At 46.4% G+C, this 23,013-nt stretch overlaps 1 protein-coding gene across 2 annotated transcripts in view; it reads left to right on the top strand.

Annotated features, from left to right (window-relative positions):
- The window catches only part of Dtx4 (deltex E3 ubiquitin ligase 4), a 35,800-nt gene that overhangs the window by 2,171 nt on the left and 10,616 nt on the right, over window positions 1–23,013 (top strand). For both annotated transcript variants that reach the window (XM_031389800.1, XM_031389798.1), the window contains exons 2-7: window positions 7,488–8,211; window positions 13,476–13,537; window positions 14,573–14,734; window positions 16,872–16,933; window positions 17,772–17,924; window positions 21,641–21,802. In XM_031389800.1, coding sequence (XP_031245660.1) covers window positions 7,595–8,211; window positions 13,476–13,537; window positions 14,573–14,734; window positions 16,872–16,933; window positions 17,772–17,924; window positions 21,641–21,802 — 1,218 coding nt within the window. In that variant the 5' untranslated portion in view covers window positions 7,488–7,594. The remainder of the gene's footprint in view (window positions 1–7,487; window positions 8,212–13,475; window positions 13,538–14,572; window positions 14,735–16,871; window positions 16,934–17,771; window positions 17,925–21,640; window positions 21,803–23,013) is intronic.

Genomic DNA, 23,013 nt, shown 5'->3' with positions numbered 1-23,013 from the left:
GAGGAAGGCTAAGAAGAAACTGTCTTCAGGATTTTTTCTTAAAATAGCACACAAGGGCCACCACTCTGGCCTCCCAAGGCACTAAACTCTTATCTTTCCATAAAAATCAAGTTGCCACCAAGTCTGCAACAAATCGCCCAGCTGTGCAGCTCTTTTAGATCCTAGCCAGGAAGGGAGCTGGGAGCCACAGGAGAGAGAAGAAAAGAAGGGTTGCTCTCTTCTTTGGGTCTAGTTTGTCCAGGCTTAACTGATGACTTGGGACAAGTTTCTGTCTCCAGACAGTAATCTCTTCAATTGGGGGGTCATTTCTGGAAGTCTGACTGGCCTGTCCCAAGAGTGTAATGGCAGAGCCTGGAGCAGGTGTGGTGGGAGGGAGAAGAGGGGGAGAGCCCTGTGACTCAGGGAACAGCTGCTGGACAGGTCCTCTAGCCTCCTAGGAAAGCCCTCACATCCTGTGTGCTAATTGGGATTGTCATGGGAAAGCAGTGCAGTTCCTCCCTCTTGTGATCCATAGTCATAACTCTGAACAACCTCTGCCAAGAACTGTATAACCGTGGCCAATGGAGGAACACTTTCTGGAGGGGGAAAAAAGTTCCAGAAGTTTAACATCTGGTTGTCTTGCTCAAACTTTGATAGAAAAAGGGGGGAAGAGGAGCAGAGAGACAAGAGAGGAAGAGAAAATAAATAGGAATGTTGGGAGATGGGGAGAGAGGATTCAGTGTAGCCTCAGAGAAAGAAGAAGATGCCATTGTGCATTTGGTGGAGGATCTGGAAGTGAGGCCTGATAGAGGGTGTGGGGTGTGTGTGTGTGTGTGTGTGTGTGTGTGTGTGTGTGTGTGTGTGGAGGGAGCAGCTGAGCCCTGGAGGTGGGATCAACAGATCACCTGACAGAGTTCCAAGCCTGCTCAAAATAAAACAGCAAGTTTAGCTCTTCTATTTCAGACTAAACCCGTGCAGCATATGTAGAGCTATGCTAGTAATGGACTGGATCCCATCCTCTGCCCCATCATTAGGAAGTTGGAGGCTTAATCTGTGACTTAATGGGGTTCTCTAAGATGAAACTAGATAGACCTAAGAGCATCCATGATGTAAGTGTTGCTCTTGACGGAAGTGAAGTTCTGGAGAACATAGGATGTGTGACAGACTCTCTGTCCCAGGGTCTGGCTGCTGGCTCTTCTTGGGGGTCAGTTACCTATTGCCTAGTGGTTATAGCAGGTCACTTGGTGGTGGAGCTGCTTTGGTTTTATGTCTGAAGCTGATAAATAGCCATGATCCTAAGCAGCTACTCTGCCACTGGGCTGTTTCTTCTGCATCTGCACCCCTTCCAAAAAATATGGTCTAGGTATTAATCTTGGCTGCCCGCAAACTGGCCAGCTACTTGTCTCAGCCTCTCTAGTGCTAGGATTACGGATGTACACCACCTCCTCTAGCCTGAACCCTCTTAAAGATTATGTTTGTGTGTTTCACATCCATACTGTTTTGGTTTCATCCCTTCTTTCCTGCATCAATATCACTTTCCTAGATACCGACTTTCCCTATGGCAAGTGCTAGGGCTGGGGTGCTGAAGGCATGGGGTTAAATTCCTAGAAAGGCCATGCCTGCCAGAGAGCTTATGCATTGCAGATTAGAATTCTTTCATGTCAGCTCAGACCCCCTTGTACTCCCTTCTTCGATGACACAAGAACTCAGTTCCTCTGAGTATAGACCATTGATATAAGATTATGCCACGGCAGGGACTTCAAGCCACCCAACTCCCAGGCAACCTCAGCCAAGCCCTGGCAGTATTTAATTAAATTACGCATTGTCCCCACGCCATACTTTAAAGCTGGGAACCGGAAAAATCCCTATAGATACAGACAAGCTCAAAGTTCCCTGCCTAGCAGCAACCACTCTCTCTTTGGTTGTCTTGTTTTATAGGCATTTGACATGAGAGTTTTCTCCTTTCAGAACTGTATGCTTGGATACCTAGTAAGCCTTAGGTCTCTCCATTCCTCAGAGCTCTTGGCCGCATCCAGACTGTCTCCAGGGAGATGGCTGGGAGGTTGCAGACACCCATGTGCCTGCTTCTGTTTGCCCTGGGTTCGTTCTTCTTCCCCAGACTCTTGCAGATGGGAGCTGATTTACATTCTAGGCTAGTTTTCACTAGGAGTCTGGGCTGGAGAATATTTAGAAAGTAAGAAGAGAGGTGGGTAGGAACCAGTCTTGGCCATTTCTGTAAGCCTTGGTAGAGTCCTCTCCATCCAAGGTCCTCTCTTTTCTTTTGTAGTGAGGCCCTTCTCTAGCTGCTCAGGTCTTTTCCTTTGTAGACTGAAGAGAAGCCTTCAAAGACTGTGTTCTTCTAGCATAGGCATCTACTGGTGCAGGGGGTCCCCTGCACCAACAATGCTGCTAATGAAAACAAAGTAGGTTGATGCAAGAGTGAAGTCTTTCCAGCTCTAAGTGTTTAGTACTAGCCTATATCTTTTATCATTAATGCAATGAGAATGGTCCAGTTGAGTGAGTGGCTTTGCGAAGTTTGACAAAATCTCTTTTATTGCTTCCTACCTAGTGTGGGCACAGGAACGGAGGAGGTAGACATTTGGATGAACATGTGGATGCTGCAGTATAGAGGAGACATGTCTATGATATGCCAAGCAAGTTGTGGAGGTGTCTTGTTTAAGGGGTACATGAAGACTATTATTCCCATTTTAAAGAAAACGGAACAAGTTGGAAGAGCTTAAATTGCTCATGAGTTCAAGTTACTTAGTCCATGGCAGAGCTAAGAGTCTAATGACACGTCCCTTGTCCCCTCCCTGCATTTGTAAACATTGTCCACTGATTCCCTGTCCAATTGCAGGCATGTGGAACATAGCAGCAATAGAACATCCAAGATGTGGCCCTTATGGAACATTCTACGCTGAGGCGGTGCTAGTAAGAGAAGCTTAGGGCTTGGACAGTGGATTCTATAAAAAACACTGGTGTGGTTTACATGTCTTAGAGACCTCAGCCCATGCCTGGAGCACTGTCTTCTGTTTCCCAAGTCACAAAATCTCTTGGATGCTTTTGGATGCTTGTGTCTGGGCATCTAGGAGAAATCACCTTTTCCTTTTCTCCCTTACTCTTAGTCTGTGAGTACCCTGTATTTCTACCATATTAGAGACTTTCTCCCTGGGTCACCACACCACAGGACAAGATGGAACTACTTTAAACCTTCTAGTTCATGGTCCTGATTTTAGAATAGCCCAGGGTGAGGATATTCCAAATAGAGCAGTCTCTAGAGCAATGGTTCTTAATCTCTGGGTAGCACTCCCCTGAGGGGTCGAATATCACATGCCCTGCATATCAGATGTTTACATTACAATTCATAACAGCAAAATTACAGTTGTGAAGTAGCAACAAAAGTAATTTTATGGTTTGGAGCCACCACAACGTGAGTAACTGTTTTAAAGGGTCACAGCATTAGCAAGGCTGAGAACCACTGCTCCAGAAAGTGAGATCTCATCTCCTTTCAAATCTCAAATTTGGGGTTTTGAGGTTGTGTATTCTCAATGACTACCCTGTAGGATTGAACTTAATTCAGCAACGCTGTCTCTAAAAATTAGCTCATCTTCACATTCCTCTTTTGCCACCATTTTGCTGTTTTCTCATGGTCAGCCTTGGGATTCTTTGACTCATTCTCTTACCCAGATCCTGAATGGCTAACATGTCCTGGGATGTGAGATGTGTAGCCATCATTTGGAATTTTAATGTGCATGAAGGCAGTTGGATTCCCAGGCCAAGGCTGTTGGGTCTTGAGGTCACTGCTGGATCTTGGGGATTATGAACAAATAGCCTTGAAACCTCGTTTGCAGAGTGCCCAACTGTCCAAGCTCAGGTCCTTCCCAGTCTTCTCTGTGGAGCCTCCCAGCTCTCTTTTTGCTTTGTCCAACGGGTATCCACTCACTCTGAACTGATCCGGAGAACAGATCTGGTCTTGTCACTTATAGTTAAAACACTTCACTAGCTCTTCACTACCTGAAAACAAAGTCAATCATAGCTTGAAGTTCTAGACTATAAATGTCCTGGCTCACACTTGCTTCTTTGTGCCTCAGGTGTTTCAAGTATACTGAGGTTTTCTCTACTCCACCTAGTCACATGGTTCCCCCTTGAAGGAATGCCCTTTCTTACCATTTGACTACTGAAATTCTCTTTATCTTTCAAGACTTACACCATTTGTCATCTATTTCTTTGAAAGTTCTGTAAGCCATCATTACTTCTGCTATTGATCACTATTTATTGAGCCCCCAGGGCAAGGCAAGCCTTTGGGGCAGATCTAGGATAAATAGTTTTGGGCCTACTGTCACCAGATTGAAGCTCTAGGGAGGGAGGCAGGTCTCCATCTAACTAGCCACATAGATAAAAGAGTAAACTTCATATCGAAGTCAGTGCTGTTAAAAAGTAGAATTTTCGCTTGGTCACAAAAATTTCCTTTTGGTGAAATGAGCTTTATTTAACTTGAAAGAGTAAACAAAGTAATTGCTGAGTGATTCTGAGGAAGGACCTAGCATCATGAAGAGTCTCAGGGGCAAAAAAGAATAGCAGCAACAAGAAGGAGACTAGAGAAGACCAGTGTGCAAAAAATTTGTGCAGACCATGTGGGGAGAAGGAGCTGCGGTGAAGAAGGGGATTGTTGTCCTACCCTAAGAAAATATTGTAGGTTTAAAAGAGAAGGGGCCTAGTTATTTCTCCCACCACCTTGCATGTCCTTGACATACTTTGGCTCCTTTAGCATCATCAACAGCCACTTACACATTTGTCTCCTAACTCCTTTCGAGACTGCACTCGGCTTGAGGAATGCTTGAGTTTTGCATTCTCCATAGCAACTAATGGGACACTGAACAATAGGCGATCAATGAGTAAATGTGATAGTAGCCAGAGTGTTCAGTCAATCGTGGCACAGTTTATGGTGCTTTTATAACTGCCAGACACAGCACTGGAGAGAGGACTACAAAGGGCTACGCGGCTCTATCCCTGCCCCAACTCAGCACCCACAAGAGTAAACTTAACCATATAAAAACAATCCATCAAGTTCTGCACCTCCAACTTCCTGAGGGGTGGGGTTCCAAGTAGAACATTTCAAGAACAGTTGAACAGAGGCACAAGAAGTAAAAGAGAAGAAAGTTTTAGGACATGGGTGTGGCAAGGGAGTGTAAGCGGGAGGTTGTGATGAAGAGTGGGAGAACTGCCATGGAATGCAAGAGAATTAGGTCTCCATTTGTCAGAAGTAGTGGGAAATACAGAGGATAGAAGGAGATAAACTAGGAGCCTGTGTATGGAGCCAGGCATTGGTCTCGACTCTTCCAGGATTGATAACTGTATTGTCTAAAACCCAATCAAGCAATCAAAAATGCACTTGTAAGGTCTAGTCAAGTGCGTTGCCTGTGTTCTCTAGAAACAATGTTACAAAGTGTCATTAAATTCTCTGAACTTGATTTTCTTATCTGTAAGAGATGCTTTATAAGATTACCATGGAAGCTGAATAGATCGGGTACCTGTGCATGGCTAAGTGTCTAAAGAAGGGCAAATAAGGGCAGGGTGATTTTATATTCTCCTACTCCCCCCCTTACACATACATACACACACACACACACACACACACACAGTCCTCTAAACTACACTTTCCCTATAACATCCCAGGATGAACTATGATAATAATCACCATCCATTTGGTTGAGCACTTGCTGTGTGACAGGTTCCTATTTGTAGTTTTATTCTTACTTCTTCATTTAGTTTTCAAGTCCACCTGTTGAAGGAGCTATGTAGAAACCTAAGAGTTGAGGAAGGGAGACTTCCTCCCACAGCAGGAAGAGGTGGAAGATCTTCATGGACCCTGTGCTTTGTTTCCCAGAAAGCTGACCTGCTGCTAAGGAAGGAAATGAAGGCTAACCCAGGAACAGCCCCCCTCCCATCCTGATACCCAAGGGCCCCCCAGCAGAGGTCCTGGCACTGAATAGAGGATTGTTCTGCTTCTCTGAATGTTGATGTTTTGGGTCATTAAGGGGCTTGGAGATCGGGTGGGGAGTGGGTTATGACCCTGGCAAAGGCCTGAATAACCATTGTTCCTTTCTTTCCCCCTTGAATGGGATTCTGTCCCAGTCATGGTGTCTCCCTCTGGTTTGGAGGAGGGGTTGGGTCAGAGGCCAGGAGAGGGGAGCCTTTTCCCACCACTTTCTCAGATGAAGCCTAAGTTGACAGATACAGGGACACCCCTCCACCCCCTGCATCTCAGAGCCCTCTTCAGTCTTGGGCCTTGATGTTGATGCTGTGAAATGAGTCTCGATTGGAGACAGAATTTGGGATTAGGGAAGGGAGGGGAAAAAAGAGGCAGAGAGTCTGACCCTGTAGGCCAGTTCTCTTGCTGTCCCGCTGGGTCATCTGTGCTGTCCTATTAACTTGTAATCACCCTGGCTCTTCCAAACCTGCAGAGAGACCATCAAATGAAGAGGATGTTATCTTTAGAAGGATTGAGCTTCTTGGAAGAAAATCTTAGATAATTATTAAATGGTTCTCGTGACCATTGAGAATGTTATTCTTGCTGATAAAAGACTTAAATCTGGGAAATGGGTGAAAGTTTTCTCAAGAAGATGTCCTATTTCGCAATACCACATTTTTGCTTTTATTTTTTTTTAAACATTTATTTGTCTTGGCAGGACAGGGGCCGGGTGGGTTGTGCCATGGCATGTGTGTAGAGGTTAGAGGGAAACCTATGGGAATCGGTTGTCTCCTTCCACCATGTGGCTCCTGGAGACCAAATCGAGGCCATCTGGCTTAGAATTAAGTTTCTTTACCCAAGGAGCCAATCACCAACACAGTTCTTCCTTCTCTTTAATGTGTTCTGAAAGAACCATGGTGAGCTTCATTGCCACAGTCTCTGGCCTTCTAGATGGAAACAAACTTGTCCCCTTTCTTCTAGGCTTCCAAAGCTCTGTGTTGTTTTCTTCCATAGCCCTGGGTGCAAGCATATTTATAGGAACAGAGATGGCCTATGAGAAATTCTATGTATGAGGGTATTTTTCTCCCAAGTGAGAGTTATCGGTCATTCATGAGAAATCCTGACATGTGCGAATTCATATTCATTGATCGTGTAGATGAATAGCCTTTAGTGGTTTTATTTGTTTGTTTGTTTGTTTGTTTGCAAAAGCTCCCAGAGGGGAACCAACAACTATTGGCTGAGGTATTCTGTATAGCTGGAAAGTGAATTGATTTGTCTGAAAATCAATGCACCTGAACCCCAAGCTTGGAGGTACATTCTGTTGTTTGGCAATGCTTGCCCTGCCCTCCGTGTGGTTTCATCTACTTCTACCCTGGATTGCACACTTCTCTGAATGAAGTTATTCAAAACTGACACACTACTAGGCAGCATAGGACCTGCCACCCAGTAGGACTCCTGTTATGTTTACCTGTGAATCTAATACAAATCAGTGGGATTCAACACAGGCTCTAACCCCTCCTCTGTCTGACTTTGACAGGGACCCTTCGTCCAGTTCGCCGAAACTACTATGACCCATCCTCAGCCCCTGGGAAGGGTGTGGTGTGGGAATGGGAGAATGACAATGGTTCCTGGACGCCCTATGACATGGAAGTTGGCATCACCATCCAGCATGCCTATGAAAAGCAGCACCCGTGGATCGACCTCACTTCCATTGGCTTCAGCTACATAATAGACTTCAGCACCATGGGCCAGATCAACAGGCAGACCCAGCGCCAACGCCGCATCCGACGACGACTAGACCTCATCTACCCGATGGTCACGGGCACTATGCCAAAGGCTCAGTCCTGGCCAGTCAGTCCTGGGCCGGCCACATCCTCCCCTGCACCACCTTGCTCCTGTCCACAGTGTGTTTTGGTGATGAGTGTCAAGGCTGCTGTGGTCCATGGGGGCACTGGGCCTCTTCAGCCTCCAGCCGCACGAAAGAACATGCCCCCCCATGGAGTAGGCAAGCCGCCCCAGCCACCTGGCCCTGGGGCAAAGCCACTAGACACCACTGGCACTATCCGGGGTCCAGGGAAGACTGCCCCATCGCAGGTGATCCGGAGACAAGTGTCTAATACACCAGCTGGGGCGACTGTAGGCTCCCCCGCTAGCCCACAAGGAAGCAACAGGAAGACTGGAAGGGTGGCACTGGCCACTTTGAATCGGTCCAATCTGCAGCGACTGGCCATTGCCCAGTCCCGGGTGCTGATTGCCTCGGGGTAGGTGTTTCTATACTTACCCACTTCAGTGATAGCATATGACTCAGTTCTGGGTCAGATACCAAGTGAGACTTACAAGACAGGCACATCTAGTCTGCTTATGCTGAGCTGCCCCTGGCAGGTAGAAGTCAGCCTGGTGTGGACAAGGAGGTCTTTCTTATTAGGGATCCAATAGGTCTGGATCTACCTGGGGTCTTGCTTCCTATTTGCCTTGTGGTCTGAAGCCAGATCTACCCGTGGAGCTCTGATTTCATCATTAGTGAAACATGGGGCATACCCATGTTTCAGTCCCAGTGAGGGGTACAGCTGATTGTGGTAGAAAGTCTTAGGCAAAATTAGTTCAGATCACTGTGTTCTGGTTTGACACTTTTATCTTCTCATTTATAATCTTTATAATGACTCTGGAGACGTCCCTTTTCACAGGTAAAGAAAATTAAATATATTGTATGAGTCTAGCCATGTAACCCCCCTCCCCCTTTACCTCAGCACAGGCATACAGTAGGTGCCAAGCAAGGATTGCTTCCTTCATGGCCTATCTTAGCATTCTCATGACATGCTGGTGCTGTTGGAGGTGCCATTTGTGCTTCTTATGTTCTCCGTCTCCCTCATCCACCAAACAGGACTGCCCAGCTCTCTGCACGGCCTTCAGTAGCCTTCACCTGACATGCTGTCTCCTCGTCTTCCCATCATACCCAGCAGCCTTCCCTTTATCTCCAGAGGCCTGGCCCTGCTGCTGTGTCCCGGATGATTGAAAAGGCTTTAGAGCTGGAATGAGTCCCTAGACTGAAAATCCGGGCTGCCCTAAGGCAATAGCATAGACAGTCAGCTGCATCTCCAAACAGAGTCTTAGCATAGGGACAGGAAGTGACAGAAGATGCACAGTTGAACAGAGGAGGACTGGGCCGGAGCAGGCGCTCTTCCTAGTGAGGTGCTCTCTCATTTGTGTGAGCCCTAGGATCTTTGCAAGGGTCAACGTCCTTGAATGTCAAATGATAATTCCAAGTTTCCACAACCTGCTCATGGAATCATTGTGAAACCCTCTTTGGAGAGGGTTCACTCCTTGATAAGCCCCAGTTGGGATTGCCCATGTCAGTCCATTTCTTTTGCTGATGTATTTTAAGCACGGCACCTTGCTTAAGAGAGAGATCTTCCCTTAGAGGGTCACCCAACTCAGGTTGTGGAGTCGTTGTTTTGGCTAAAGCCTCAGTAAAGGTGAAGGCAGCTTATAATGCTAGTCAGAGGCATGGGATGGTCATGACTTCCTCCATGGGGGAAAGTGTAGGACAGAGGGGAAGAGGCACCTGGATTCCGCTGTTACTCTGCTTCTCTACACTGGCTTGCAGCAGAGTCCTGGGTCCCCTAGCAGAGTTCCAGGGTGACTGCAAGAACAGAGGAGGAGACTCTGCGTACATAGGGGATCCCCTGACTGTTGAGCTTGAACTCAGTTCCTTGCTGTGCCACTTGGAATAAGTTTTGTTTCCTATGTCTTTAGCGTTCTTAGCTGTTGAGTAACATTATAATAGTACTTCAGTTCTAGGGCTGTCACATGGGTTAAACGAAGCCTTCAGTACAGAGACTGCAAGAGCCCAATGGGTATTAGCTGCCTATGATGATGATGATGATGATGATGATGATGATGTATCTAATGACTATATCTTTGTGTTGTTACTGAACTGAAGGGTAAGCTGAGCTAATCCAACATATACCTCATATCTGTCCCCTTGACAAATGCCCCAGTGACCCCATGCCATCATAGGGACAGATACCCCGAGATCACCTTAAACTACAATGAGTGTGAGGAACTCAACAGGCTTCATTTCTTTTCTTTGTTCCCCTGCCAAGCTGGAGAAGTGAGCGCAGTCCAGGCAGCACAATTTCAAAAGGGCTATAGAAATGAGTTGCTTTTGCAGTTTTCTGAAAGGGGCCCCTCCCACCTCTCTCTGTCTTCCAGCCCTTTCTTCTCACCTTTCTCCACCTCCTGCATCCCACTGCCATCATCCCTTGCAGCTTTTCTAGGCCACTAATGAGCGTGTGTTATCCTCTTTGTCTGGCATTGCCATCAACCTTCTGTCATTACACAGCCCTGGTCCCCATCCCCTCTGCCCATGACCTCTTCAAGCAACTTTCCCACAGGAAAGGGAAAAAAAAAGGAAGATCGGGGATGGCAGGCAATGCGGGATGAAGACAAAGTATTGGCAGAGGACAAAAGACACAACGAATTATTCAGACACAAGCAGGAGGTTCTTAAAAGGGGTGGGAAGGTCGGTGCAGGGCAGCAGTCACCCCTCTCCCCTCAGAGTCCAGGCTTCAGTACCTCTAGCTAGACATGGTTGCTGGTTGCCTTAGAGACAAAGCCATTGTCCTTCATGGGGCTTCCTGGGTTGGTGAATAACTCAGAAAACACTAGCCTTCCCCACATGGGGTCTGCACGGATATCCCCCTCCCCATTCAGGCCCCCTTCCCTTTACTGCGTCAGCTCCTCTCAGTTTTACTTTATCAATGGAAATAAAAACTTGGATCCTCCGTAACTGGTAACAGCCAGAGAGGATGGGGGAAGGGCTGTCTTCTGATTGGCCAGTACGTGACTAGGTCCCAGGGCTTTGGCTCAGTTGCCTGGAAGATGTGAGAAGGAAGCTTGCTATTGGATTGCTGCTTCACAGAAGGCGGGGCTTGGGCTCAGAGTGCAGAGGCCCAAGGGCAGAGGACAGGTTTTCTGGGGGTTTCCTTTTAACCAGGAGCCATGGGGGAAGGGCAGGCAGGTGCTGCCTGCTCTCAGTCGCTAGTACGGCTAGACTTTCAGCTCTGCCCTTTATACCTAATACCCTGTGCTAAAGAATGTGAGAAAACTGGATTATTAAGCAGGAAGTAGCAGAAACCAAGTCCTTCGACAATTGGAAAATAAAAGTGTAAACAGTTGCCCAAATTTGCACAAGGCTCAGCTGTTTACCAACTACTTGACCCAGATCCTATAGCCTCACAGGAACCCCAAGGGAGCAGACATTTATTGGGCCTTGTTTAAGGCTGGGGTAAAGGCAGGCAGATGTGATCACAGAATACAGAGGAGATGGCCAGAGCTGCCAAAAAGCAAGGCAGCCTGGGTACAGATGCAGGCACTCACTTTCCATTTCTTCTCCATGTTTGCTGTTGGTGTTTGGTAAAAGCACACAGCCCTGCTCTCCACTGAGCCCCACTGCTGCCCACAGACCAGGGACCAGACTCCCCGCTTCCTGACACTCAGAGGAAGGTTGGCACCACAGGTTGATCCCAAAGTCTTCCTGATTGTTCAGGGGTTCCACAAACAGGCTTCCCTGATCTCTCCCTAGACACCCCTCCACACCTCTCGACCCCCACGCACCCCCACACAGGCTCGCGCCACAATACCCGGGCTGCTCTGAGGATTGGAGAACTTCCTGGTTGACCAGAGAGCGTGTGGAAACCTGCCAGTCCGGTTTGTGGAAACAAAGGTGGCCTTTGTCACTCAGATCTCTGTTTTTTATCAGCTGAGGTGGGGGCCCTGGAGATGGTGAAAGGAGGCAGGTGTGGGGCTGTGCGGCACATGCTGTCCCCTAGTGGTGGCCAGCGGACATACCACAGGAGGCAGGCTCCTCTAGCCTCTTCAGGTAGGTGAATCTGTCCTGCAAGGTATCCCGGGCTTCCGACTTTGCTTTCTCTCAAATAGTGTAAATGGGAAGGTGCCGAGGCGACACATTCTAACCCCAGATCACCGAGGCCCAAGCAGTTGGCTGACTTCCTGTTATTTGCAGTGCTTGGTTGTTTACAGAACCAGGAATCAAGTCTGTTCCCCTTTCCTTGGTCTAGTGACTTTTATTTTAAAGTCAGCTTTCCCCTCCCCACATCCGGTCTTGCTTCATTCCGGCGGCGGTTAGGGGGAAAATAGCCTTAGGTTTGGCCAGATACGTAACATCACATGGTTTTATGAGCCTCACTGTTTCTGTCTTCATGTTATCGGACCCCTGTGCAATAGAGAGACCTGGCTATTAGGCCTCTCTTCTGTCCTGATGGTGCCTTTGTTCATAACAGCACGGGGCAATGGGAGGCTCAGTGAAAGGACTCGAGCCAGATATTGTGTGTTGGAGTCTGGATGCAGTCTTCGTCTAGTTGACATAACCTCTATGTGCCCCAATTTTGTTACTTACGCAGTGAGACTGACTGCAACACTTCTTACGTAGATTGCGGGGAGGACTGAGTGGGTTTATCTGTTGTTGAACAGTTAGGATTGCCCCCAGCCAGATATGAGCCCTGTGAATCATAGCCCGTAGAGGAAGAGCCATGGGATGTCATGCTCACAGCTGCACCTCCAGCATTAAGTGTGATTGTCCCAAAGTAGGGCTCAATGAGTTCTTCTCACATAGGCAAATAAATACATATTGCTTTTTTCCTACTGACTTCTGGGCACAGCCCTACCCCAGCTGGATTCTCAGGCTTCCTGACACCCAGCGGCATCTATCGCTAGGCCTACTGGCTTCACCAAGCCAGCTGAGGAAGCCTGGGTGGCAGAGGGTAATGGCACAAGCCCCGTGGCTGTGTGTCTTGTATTTTCACCTTCAGTGCCTTCACCATGGGCGGCCTGGCCTTTCCCAGGCAGCTGTGTGGGCTCCTCTCCAGAGCTGGGGAGGTCAGTGAGGGGAGGAGACTCGGTTTGTGTTTATAAGTTTCTGGGACAAGGAGAAGTGACAGCTGTTCAGGCCGTGATTTCCAAATGCTGGACCAAAGATTGCAACATCTCTGCTCTCTGAGGAATGTGGGGGTGGGGAGATATGGATTCCTGTGGTGCAAGGATTTGGGAATAGGGATATAACTCTGCTCCTGGCTAGAGATCTGTGTTTTAGCCAATACTAAGGGTGTGTAAGTGGGAATAGAAGAACAGCGTCCTGGAAGAGCATCTTAGGTAGAGAAAACTACATTTTCTAAGGGTGTGTAGGCAGGCATGTGACTAGCAAGGTTGAGGACCAGCAAGAACAAGGGTAAAACAGTGATGGGAAGATGCTGGCAGAAGGCTAAGAAGGTTGAGAAGGAATGGACAGACAGGGCAGAGCTGGGAACTCCTTGCTTTGAGTGTGGGCATCCTGGACCAGGTCTGCATTCTCAGGTTCTGAGCAGAGGGCACATTGATCTGAGTTCAGTTTGAACCTCTCACCTCCCACTGACATGTTAAGAACCCACCGAACTTTGGTAGATTTAAATGCTAGTTCATTCTGTTCTGTTTGTCAGAGCCATAATGCATCTGTCCGTTCCTTCCACAGGGTTCCCACTGTGCCTGTGAAAAACTTGAATGGGTCCAGCCCTGTCAATCCTGCTTTGGCAGGTAAGAGCTAACTAACCTGGGTTTGACTGACTTAGACTGAAAACTCAGAATCGTGGACGAGCTAGTGAACACATATTTATAAAGAGGAGAGAATTTGGAAGCTAACTGAAGAAAATGAAATCTTAGGAGCTTAACAGGAAAACTCAGTGGATGATGCTAAAAGCTGATTGTGCGAGGGGTCTTGAGAGATAGCTCATCTAATAAAGTGTTTGACTGGTAAGCATGAGGACAAACATGCTATCCCAGGTGATGTCATGCATATAATCCCATTGCCTGAGAGGCAGAGATAGGCAGGTTCCTGGAGTTTGCTGACTACCAGTCTCCTGGTGAGGCCCAGGTCCAGGATACCTTGACACACAAAACAAGGTGGCCACCCCTCTAAGGTTCAGGAATGTTCCAGAAGAGGGAGGGTGAGAGGAACATAAGATGTGGAAGAAAAGGAGAAGGGCTGTCAGTTCTACCTTCTCAGTATAACATAGATAGTTTAGTCATGATCTTACATTAGCTGTGGCTCCCTACACTGGGACTACATAAGAATGGCTTGTCATTGGTCAGGCATGGACTGGGGAGGGCCTTAGAGCATCCTGTACATCCCTGTTGAACTAGTGCCTACTGGTAGATTCTGAGAGAGGGGAGAGTCATTGCCTTCAGCTATGCTGTGCTAATGGGTAGTTTCACACCCATGGTCCCATAGAAGTCCCTGGACAAAATTAGTGGGTCACAAGACAAAAACATGAATGTGGAACAGAGACTTCCTAAAAGGAGAGGGAGATAAGAGAATGGGGGATTAGAACAAAAGCACACTTAATTAATAATTTGTTTTAAGTGAGGTGGTTGGCTTCTGATGAGCAACTTACAAAAAACCTGCCTTCTGGTAGGTTTACCCAGCATGCGACTACATATGTGTGCATAGAAAATGCACGAATTATGAGTACCGTCAGCTGGAGAGGGGAGTGGGTGAGTGGGAGGGGGTGTGTGGGGAATCTTGGGAAGACATTCTTCTGCCCTTCCTCACCCCTGCCCTGCCCCTTCCAGGAATCACCGGGATCCTCATGAGTGCAGCAGGATTGCCTGTGTGCCTCACTCGCCCACCAAAGCTGGTCCTCCACCCACCTCCTGTCAGCAAGAGTGAGATAAAGTCCATCCCAGGGGTCTCTAACACAAGCCGCAAGACCACCAAAAAACAGGCCAAGAAAGGTACAGGCCTCTTCTTCTGATTAGATACCTGGAGTGAAAAATTGGGCCTCCAGCCCTGGCTCTACCTGCACCAAGGTCAGAGTCATGGCTTAGCCCCCTGGGCTGTCAGTTCCACATCTGCTAAGCAGGTCTGACTAGTAGACTGTGATGAGTCTACCACAGAGGTTTGGGTGTGGGTCAGAAATAACTACCTGTAGACACATGAACATACAAAGCAACAACAGTAGAAGCATGGAAATATGAAGTGTTGTAAGTTAAAAAGGAAACTTAACTTTTTTGTCAGAACAGAAACACTGCATCAAGTCTGACCTTTGTCAGTAGCTAGTTGGGTGGAACTTCTGCCTTCCTGTCTTTGTGAAGCCCGAAACCAGCAGGTGTGTGCTGGATGAGCCTATGACAGTTGAGAAGTAACCACTGTTTTACGTCCCTCTGGAGCCTCTGACCTTTGGCTCTATGAATCCTCTTTCACAAATCACTGTGTACCTATCTATAATCTAACTCCTAAGGGCCAGGACACCTTCCTTGACCTCAGGAACTCTGAGTTGATCATTGCTGCTGTTGGTTATGAAATTATCTTCTCTCCTAAGCTTTCATCTTGTAAACTTCCTGTGAAGTTTGAATCAGAATGGCTGTGTGTAGCACTTGGCCCAGGACCTGGCAATCGGCAATGGGCTCTCAATTAATAGAAGCCCGTTTTTTTTTCTTTTGAGAGAGAGAGAGAGAGAGAGAGAGAGAGAGAGAGAGAGAGAGAGAGAGAGAGAGAGAGAGAGAGAGAGAAATGGGGCAGTGGGAGAGAAGGCCTTGCCTCATGGCTTTTGGCTGTTGTCCACTAAACTTTCTCAACCCTCTGTCCTACTTTCCTAGTCCATTTCAATTTCTCTGCTTCAATGAACTCACATGCCTGTTCTTAGTCCAGTAAGTCAGGACAGGGCTTTACCCTTCTGCCCTCATTCTGGCACTATTAATAGCATATACTGTCTCTCTGGCAAACTGCTACTGGGCTGTGAATCCATCAGCTCATTAGTGGTCAAAGCACCCATTTTGTAGGTACTACCAATCTTCCCTATTTAATAGGTAAGAAAATAGATCGGAAAAGCTAGAGGAATGGCCCAAGATTTCATGGATCTCTTTGCTCTGTGCCTTCAGTTTAGCTTGCTGTCTGAGGTCCTCACTCCCTGTGGCTCTTAGCATGTTTCCTGGAGCCTTACCCTTTCCCCACTGCTAGGCTGTGCTTGCTGGCAGCAACAGAACTAGCTGAAGCCAGGAAGGACTGTCCTGAAACTGGGGGTCACAACTTCCTGCTTTCCCATAAAAAATAATTTGACTGTGACACCATGTTACAAAACTTAAGATAGGGCTTTACGAGTTGTAAAAAGAAATGTAGCCCCTTTGACTGGTGGTTGTAGAACAGTGCCAAGTGCTTTCATTTCTGTTTTCTCAAGGGATCAAATGGGCAAGTCTGGGCTCTTTGATTATCAGGAAGAGAAACTCAGTTTATCTCAGTTAAAATGCAGACTTGCTGAAATGGGCAGATTGGTCAGAGAGTGGGCAGGAAGAGATCAAGACAGGCAGGAGCATCTCATGCTTCATCAAGGCACTTTGACTGATCTGGGACAACCTCTGCTCTCATGCTCCTTAAACTGGTGCAAATACAATTTGACCTCCTTTTCTCCTATGTGTGCATAAATGCATGCAAGTGTGCTTGTGTGTACTTGTATGCATGCCTGCACACAAAGACCAAAGTTCAGCCTTAAGTATCATTTCTTAGGTGCCATCTGCCTTGGGTTTTGTTGTTGTTGTTGTTGTTATTGTTGTTTTGTTTAAAGACAAAGTCTCTTACTTGCTTGGGGCTTACCAATTACGCTAGAGTGGCTGTCAGCAACCCCTTGATATCTGCCTGACTTCAACTCCCCGTCTCTGGAATTACAAGCATACTTCATTACACAGGTTTCCAGGCATCAAGCTAGGCCTTCATTCTTGCAAGGCAAGCACTTTCACTGACTCAGCTGTCTTCCTGATCCTTTTCTCTTTGAACTTGTCTCTCACTCTCCTCTCTGAAGCACCTAGAATGACAAGGTCACTTGACCCCATCTCCTCTGCCTTGGTGACCTAGTGACTGACTCTCCTGTCCCCATAGGTAAAACCCCAGAGGAAGTGCTAAAGAAGTATCTGCAAAAGGTCCGGCATCCTCCAGAAGAGGTGAGTTCAGGGAGTATGGGGCGGGGGTCACTTTCTCCATCACCAAGTGCGTGTCCTCTGTCCCCATATTCTGCAGGATGTGGCAGGTACTGTTTTCTAAGTCCTGGCTGGCACAGAGCAGATTTAGCTGATGTTCACTTCAAGGTTTAAGGTTTTGAGCTGTGGGTTAGGGTTTAACTTGCCCCGTTTAGCAGAATTCTAAGTGATTCTAAGCTACCTTCCATGCCTGTCTAAGTTTAAGTAAAACAGTATGCCAAGTCATGTGAACTCCCATTAGAATGGATTTGATATGGACCAGTGATTCTCAGCTGAAGTGATTCGTCCGTGAAGGAGCATGTGGCCTTGTGTGGGGATCCTCTGGGTTCTAGTGACTGACTAGGGATGGTGCTACTAATATCTAGTGGGTAGGAACCATAAAAACTTCTGACCACTCTGTAAGGCCCAGAACTGTACACATAGCAAGAACAACCTTACCACAAGATCAGTGGTGCTGATGTTGAGAAATTGGCCATAGATTTATTTAAATTAAGCCCCCTCTAATACACGTGAAGTTCAATTCCTCTACAAAGTGCAACATGAGCTTGGCATGGTATCTGTTGACAAGCCACTGGAAATCCTTATAATGTAGTTAATGAGTCCAAGTTAGCATGTATGCATATTTGGGAATTATTTGAGGAATTTCTCTGCTGTATAAATCAAGACAACACTACATTTAGAATCCCCTCCGCTTAAACACAGTACCCCTGATTTGTGGAATTTCTAGAAGAGGGTGAACTACTTTTCTGGTGCCTCCCTGGTCTGAGTGACAGTTGATGCCTGTCTATTCTTCATTTGTCAGGATTGTACCATTTGTATGGAGCGTCTCACAGCCCCCTCTGGCTATAAGGGCCCACAGCCTACAGTCAAGCCTGACCTGGTGGGAAAGCTGTCCAGGTGTGGCCACATCTATCACATCTACTGCCTGGTGGCCATGTACAACAACGGGAACAAGGTCAGTGTTGCCATGAGGGTGAGCAGTGTTCAGTCATGATTTGTTCCCGAGTGTCCTTGCTCTCCCACATGTTGTTGGAACTCGTAACAGACCCTCCAGGTATATGTGCTACTTTGCTGATTGTTATGACAAAATATTGCAAAAGTGACTTAAAGAAGGAAGACTTATTTTGGTTCACGATTTAAGAGAGCTTATTATGGTGAAGGCGTGATGGGAAGGTGATGTAGCTGGTCATGTCTACCCATACTTACAGGGCAAAGAGGGACAGATGCTGGTGCTCTCAGCTCAGATTCTCCTTTTTATTTAGTCAGGGCTTCAGCCAATAGAATGGTGCTACTCACACTTAGGTTGCTACAGCCCAATCTAGACAGCCCCTCAAAGACATGCCCAGAGGTATGTTTCCATGGCAAATCTAAATTCCATCAGGTTGACAATCAAGATTAACCCTCAGCCCCTGCAGCAGGAATGAGCATGTGTGCTGTTTTCAGGCTCAATTAGCTCCCTCATTGCAAAATCTGTCTTCATCTTCCCCTTTGGGCCCAGCTTCCACTAGTTTCTGGTTTGGGTATACAGGGTGGTCTAGCAGAGGTGAGCTTTGTCCATGAAGGTTCTGAGGGAAATGACCCACCACTGAGTGAACTGGGTCCCCATCCGTGAAGGAGGCTTTCATCATAATGATGAGAATTTGTTTATTCATGATTGTTATTGCTCCCAATAGCTTTTATTCTTCATGCCAGTGGTTTAAGTTGAAATCCACCTTCTCTGGACAGTCAAAACACTTTTGATTGTCCCTGGAATGACATTGTTAAACTACTTGATAATCCCTGCCTTAGCACTCATTGTTGGAGAATGAGACAATGCTTCTCTCCATTAACTCACATAAGGTGGTGCCCCTCAGTAGCAGTTTCAGATATCTGGCTATCTCCCTAAGTGACAGTTTCATTCTTCATTTTCTGTGCTTTTTGAAGACATTGACTTATATTCTTGACTGTGTCTGGAATCACCTGTACCCTCCATCTCTGTTAGTTTGAGCACCACTTCATGTCTCTGGACCCAGCTCACTTTGCAACCAAACATTTCTGAACTTCTTGCCCAAGAACATGTCTGGATTTGGGGGTTGCTCCTTATGTCTTGTGTAGTGGGGAAGAATGGAGGAGGCATGGTGGGAGGCACACCTGAATGGAAATCTTGGCTTATGAGCTAAATGACCCTCAACCTCTTTAGGATTTCACTTTTCAGGTCAAACATAGATAAGAAGCAGTAGCTGCTGCCCACTCTTTGTGTGTGTGTGTGTGTGTGTGTGTGTGTGTGTGTGTGTGTTCATGTTTGTATAAGTGCATGTGCATGGGAAGGCTGGAGGATAACCTCTGGTGTCATCTCTAGAACACCACTTACCTCTTTTGAGACAATGGTGTCTCATTGCTCACCAATTAGACTAGGGTGGCTGGTCACCAAGTACAAGGGATCTTCCTGTCTCCATCTCTCTAGCTGTGCATGCCACTACTTCTGGTTTTCAGACTTGTATACAAGCTGCTTCCCATCTGTACCATCCTTCCAGACCAATGGCTACTTCAGAGTTATGACTGCGATTATTCAAAATGATATCTCCTTTTAGCTATGACTCTCATTTTCCCCTTTTATCTTTATGTAACCAGTAGGGTTGAATTGCTAACCTTGACATCTTCCTTGGTGTCTCAGATGTCCTTCATCATTGGTGAAAGATTCCATACTCTTTCAGAGCCCAGGGCTGAAATTTTTCATTAGAACCTCACCTTTTTAGAGGTTTTATTGGGGGGGGGGTCTTCAGGTGACTTAGCACATGTATTCCCTTTTGGATGACTCTCTTCAGGACTGCCTGATAACTCCATATTTATATATGTAGGGCTCTGAACACGTTTCCCAAGCCACTGTGCTTTGTTCCCTGCTTCAGCAGTACTGGAAGAATTTCTCATCTCTTAAGCACATTGAAGAAAAGCATGGGAGAGAATGGATTCACTCGGCCCAGGTCTTGAAGCCAATTAAGGCTAGAACAGAAAGTAGGGCCTTGGTTACAGAAAGCAGTGACCATGAATACGAACTGTTATTTAAAAGGAACCAAGCATGAATGGAATCATGCCTGAATAGCTTTGAGAGGATCTCCTCTCCTGCCCAAAGACCCCCTGTGTCTGCCAGAGCCTCCACCCTAGCTGAGCAGCATCACATTCTACACACACGTTTGCTGCCTGTGCACACTTTCTTCCCTATTCCCCTTCCCTTTTCTGTGAACCTGAGAATTACTTTTGCTGTCTGGGATCTCTTGAGAGTTCTTGTCTGCCCTACTTGGTGACACTTTACCTGGTCCTGTTGTGAGACTACAAGCTTTTAGATTACTGTCTCTGTCAGCAACCCATATTCACATCAGTCTTTGTGGCTTTGAGATAATGCATGGGAAAACAATAGAAAGGAAAAGGAAAGACTGATTTGGTTTTGTTTTTTGTTTGTTTGTTTTTGACTCTTCACTTCAGGGAGTTAGTCTGTGGTTGACAGACTTCTTTGCTGTGGGCTTATGATGAAGCAAACCATGCTAGCATGCATGTGAGGTGTGAATGGAGGAAGTACAAGCCCTGCATGGGTATATCATTAAGCCACTGCCTGTGTCCTTCTCTCTCCATCTCTTCGTCTGTCTTGTCCTTTTCTTTCTAACCTTGACAGTTACTGCTGCCTTCAGGTCATTACCCTGTTAGCTTAATCTACCAATGAGGTCCCAGTCCTCATTACCCAGTCTCTCTACTAAAGCTCTTCAGCAGGCAGCCAAGCCTTTGATCCATGAGCATTGGGGAACAATTCTGACTAAAACCAGTAGGGAAAACTGGGGAGATTTGAGACTTCACTGGAATTCCAGTGAATTCCTCACTGGTGGCAAGTCCTTAAGTTTGTATGTCCCTCAGTTCCTGTTCCCTAAAGGGGCTCATAGTTCCTTCTCAGGTAAAGTCAATTTATAACTGTTTTTAAGAACTATTTTCTTAAAGCCAGTTTTGTTCTTTTCCAACACAGGACCCAACTATTAGTCTCTCTACTGATACCATAAGCACACTAATATAATTTAGATATGACATGCTAAACACGTTCTCCATGTATCTCACCTAACTTTCATTAGCCAAGTCAAAGAGGAGGATTATATTTCTTGTTTTACAAGGAGACTGAGACAGGTTAATTAGTCCAAGGCTACAGGGAAGAGCTGACACTCAAATCTAGGCAGCTTTACTTTAGATTTCCCACTTCAAACTTCTGCACTTCTCAGGCTTCCAGTTCGGCTGTTGGGTTTAAACATCTTTAATTTTAGAAAATTAAAATTAAAATGGGTCAGTCTGGGGCTTAGTAATTGGTAAGTTGCCGCTCTTCAGCTGTTACCAAGTGTTCCATCCATGTGAGTGTTGGCTAACTCACAATTCCCTGTGTTGGCTTCCTGCTCTAGTCAGCTCTTCCCCTCAAGGACAGAGGTGTCTCATCTATCTATGTGCCTCAGTATGGAACATGGGCTACTCATATCATTTTCTTCCTGTTATTTTAGAGAAAGCCAAAATGGCTTAAGTAGCTAGAGAGGGTTCGGGTCTGTTATTCTTTGGGTGAGTTTTCTCTCTTGAGATCATTGCCTCTGGTGCTTGGGGGGGAAGGGTCGAGGATGGCCGTGAACAAAGCGGTTTTCTAATCTGGCTGTACTGTACGTGCCTCCTCAGGATGGGAGTTTACAGTGTCCAACATGTAAGACCATTTATGGTGTCAAGACTGGCACCCAGCCTCCAGGGAAGATGGAGTACCACCTCATCCCCCACTCCTTGCCTGGCCATCCGGATTGCAAGACCATCCGGATTATCTACAGTATCCCCCCTGGCATTCAGGTGAGCCCACTCTTGGATGGTGCCATTTATGATTCCAACATTGAATGTGGGTAAAATGTTGTACTAGGAAAAGCCTCCTTCCTGTCTTTGTCCCCAGCCTGTGTCCCTCCCCCACCTTCACTTCCATTGTTCCTCTTTCTCTGTGTCCTTCCAGCATTCCTAGTACACACTCAGTGGAGTCTGCATCCTCTCCTCCCATTCTTGCACAAAGAGCCACATTTAGGCACATTGTTTCACACTCCCAATTTTTTGAATAACAATATGGACCTTAGGGTTTTTTGTTCTATGTTAATAAAGAATGTCCTTATTCTTCTGTCTGTGTACATATTTAATTCAACATCTCAGCTTGCTGTCTGTTTAGATTGTTTGTAATATTCTTGTCCAACAGGTAATGTTATCATTAAACACTAATAGTACTCATGTGACCATATCTGAAGAATAATTTCCTGGAAGTGGAATTTCTTGGTCAAATGGTTATTTGCATTTTTAACAGTTTTATGGTTTCGCTTGGCTTTGTCTTTACTGGCATTTCTTTCTGGTTTTTGGAAGACTGCCAGCCCTCAAACAAATGTGAATAATAATCCTAATGAATAAATGCACACAGTGGAGCCTTTCCTAGGTGTTCTAGGGTGCAGACCTGATTTATCCCTAGGCAAACATTGGTTTGCTCACACTCCTTCACTCCCACCTGTGCCTTCCTGCTTGTCTTTTGTCTGACAAATGTTTGCATGTGGGTTATGCCCAGGTGTGGGATAGGTACTGGTGAAACAGTGTTCAAATTGGTTAAATCTTTGATCCCTGAAGTCCCCATTGTTCTGGGACCAGGAGGATGCTAAAATAAATAATATAAATCGACAAAGTGCTTCCAGAGCACAGCAAGTTATAAGAAAATAAAGCAGAAACGTGTGATAGTCCATAAAACACAAGGTTTCTTCCCTGGGGCAAACCTGGCAGAGCAAGATAAATACCTCACTCCTAATCTGGAGAACAGAAACGGATATGCACCACTGATGAAAGTCACACAGACAAAGGGACTTGCAGGGCTTCAAAGTCTTGTGACCCTGGCCCCATTTCTTAACTGTCTTCAAGGTGCCTGCTTCCTCCTTTTAGCTTCAGTTTTTTTGTTTCTTTGTTTCTTTGTCTGTCTCTTTCTTCTTCTTCTTCTTCTTCTTCTTCTTCTTCTTCTTCTTCTTCTTCTTCTTCTTCTTCTT

This window comes from Mastomys coucha, unplaced genomic scaffold, assembly GCF_008632895.1.
Source record: "Mastomys coucha isolate ucsf_1 unplaced genomic scaffold, UCSF_Mcou_1 pScaffold21, whole genome shotgun sequence".
In the NCBI taxonomy this organism is placed as follows: Eukaryota; Metazoa; Chordata; class Mammalia; order Rodentia; family Muridae; genus Mastomys; species Mastomys coucha.
The sequence above is the reverse complement of the archived record's forward strand: the minus strand, read 5'-3'. Positions and strand labels throughout refer to the sequence as shown.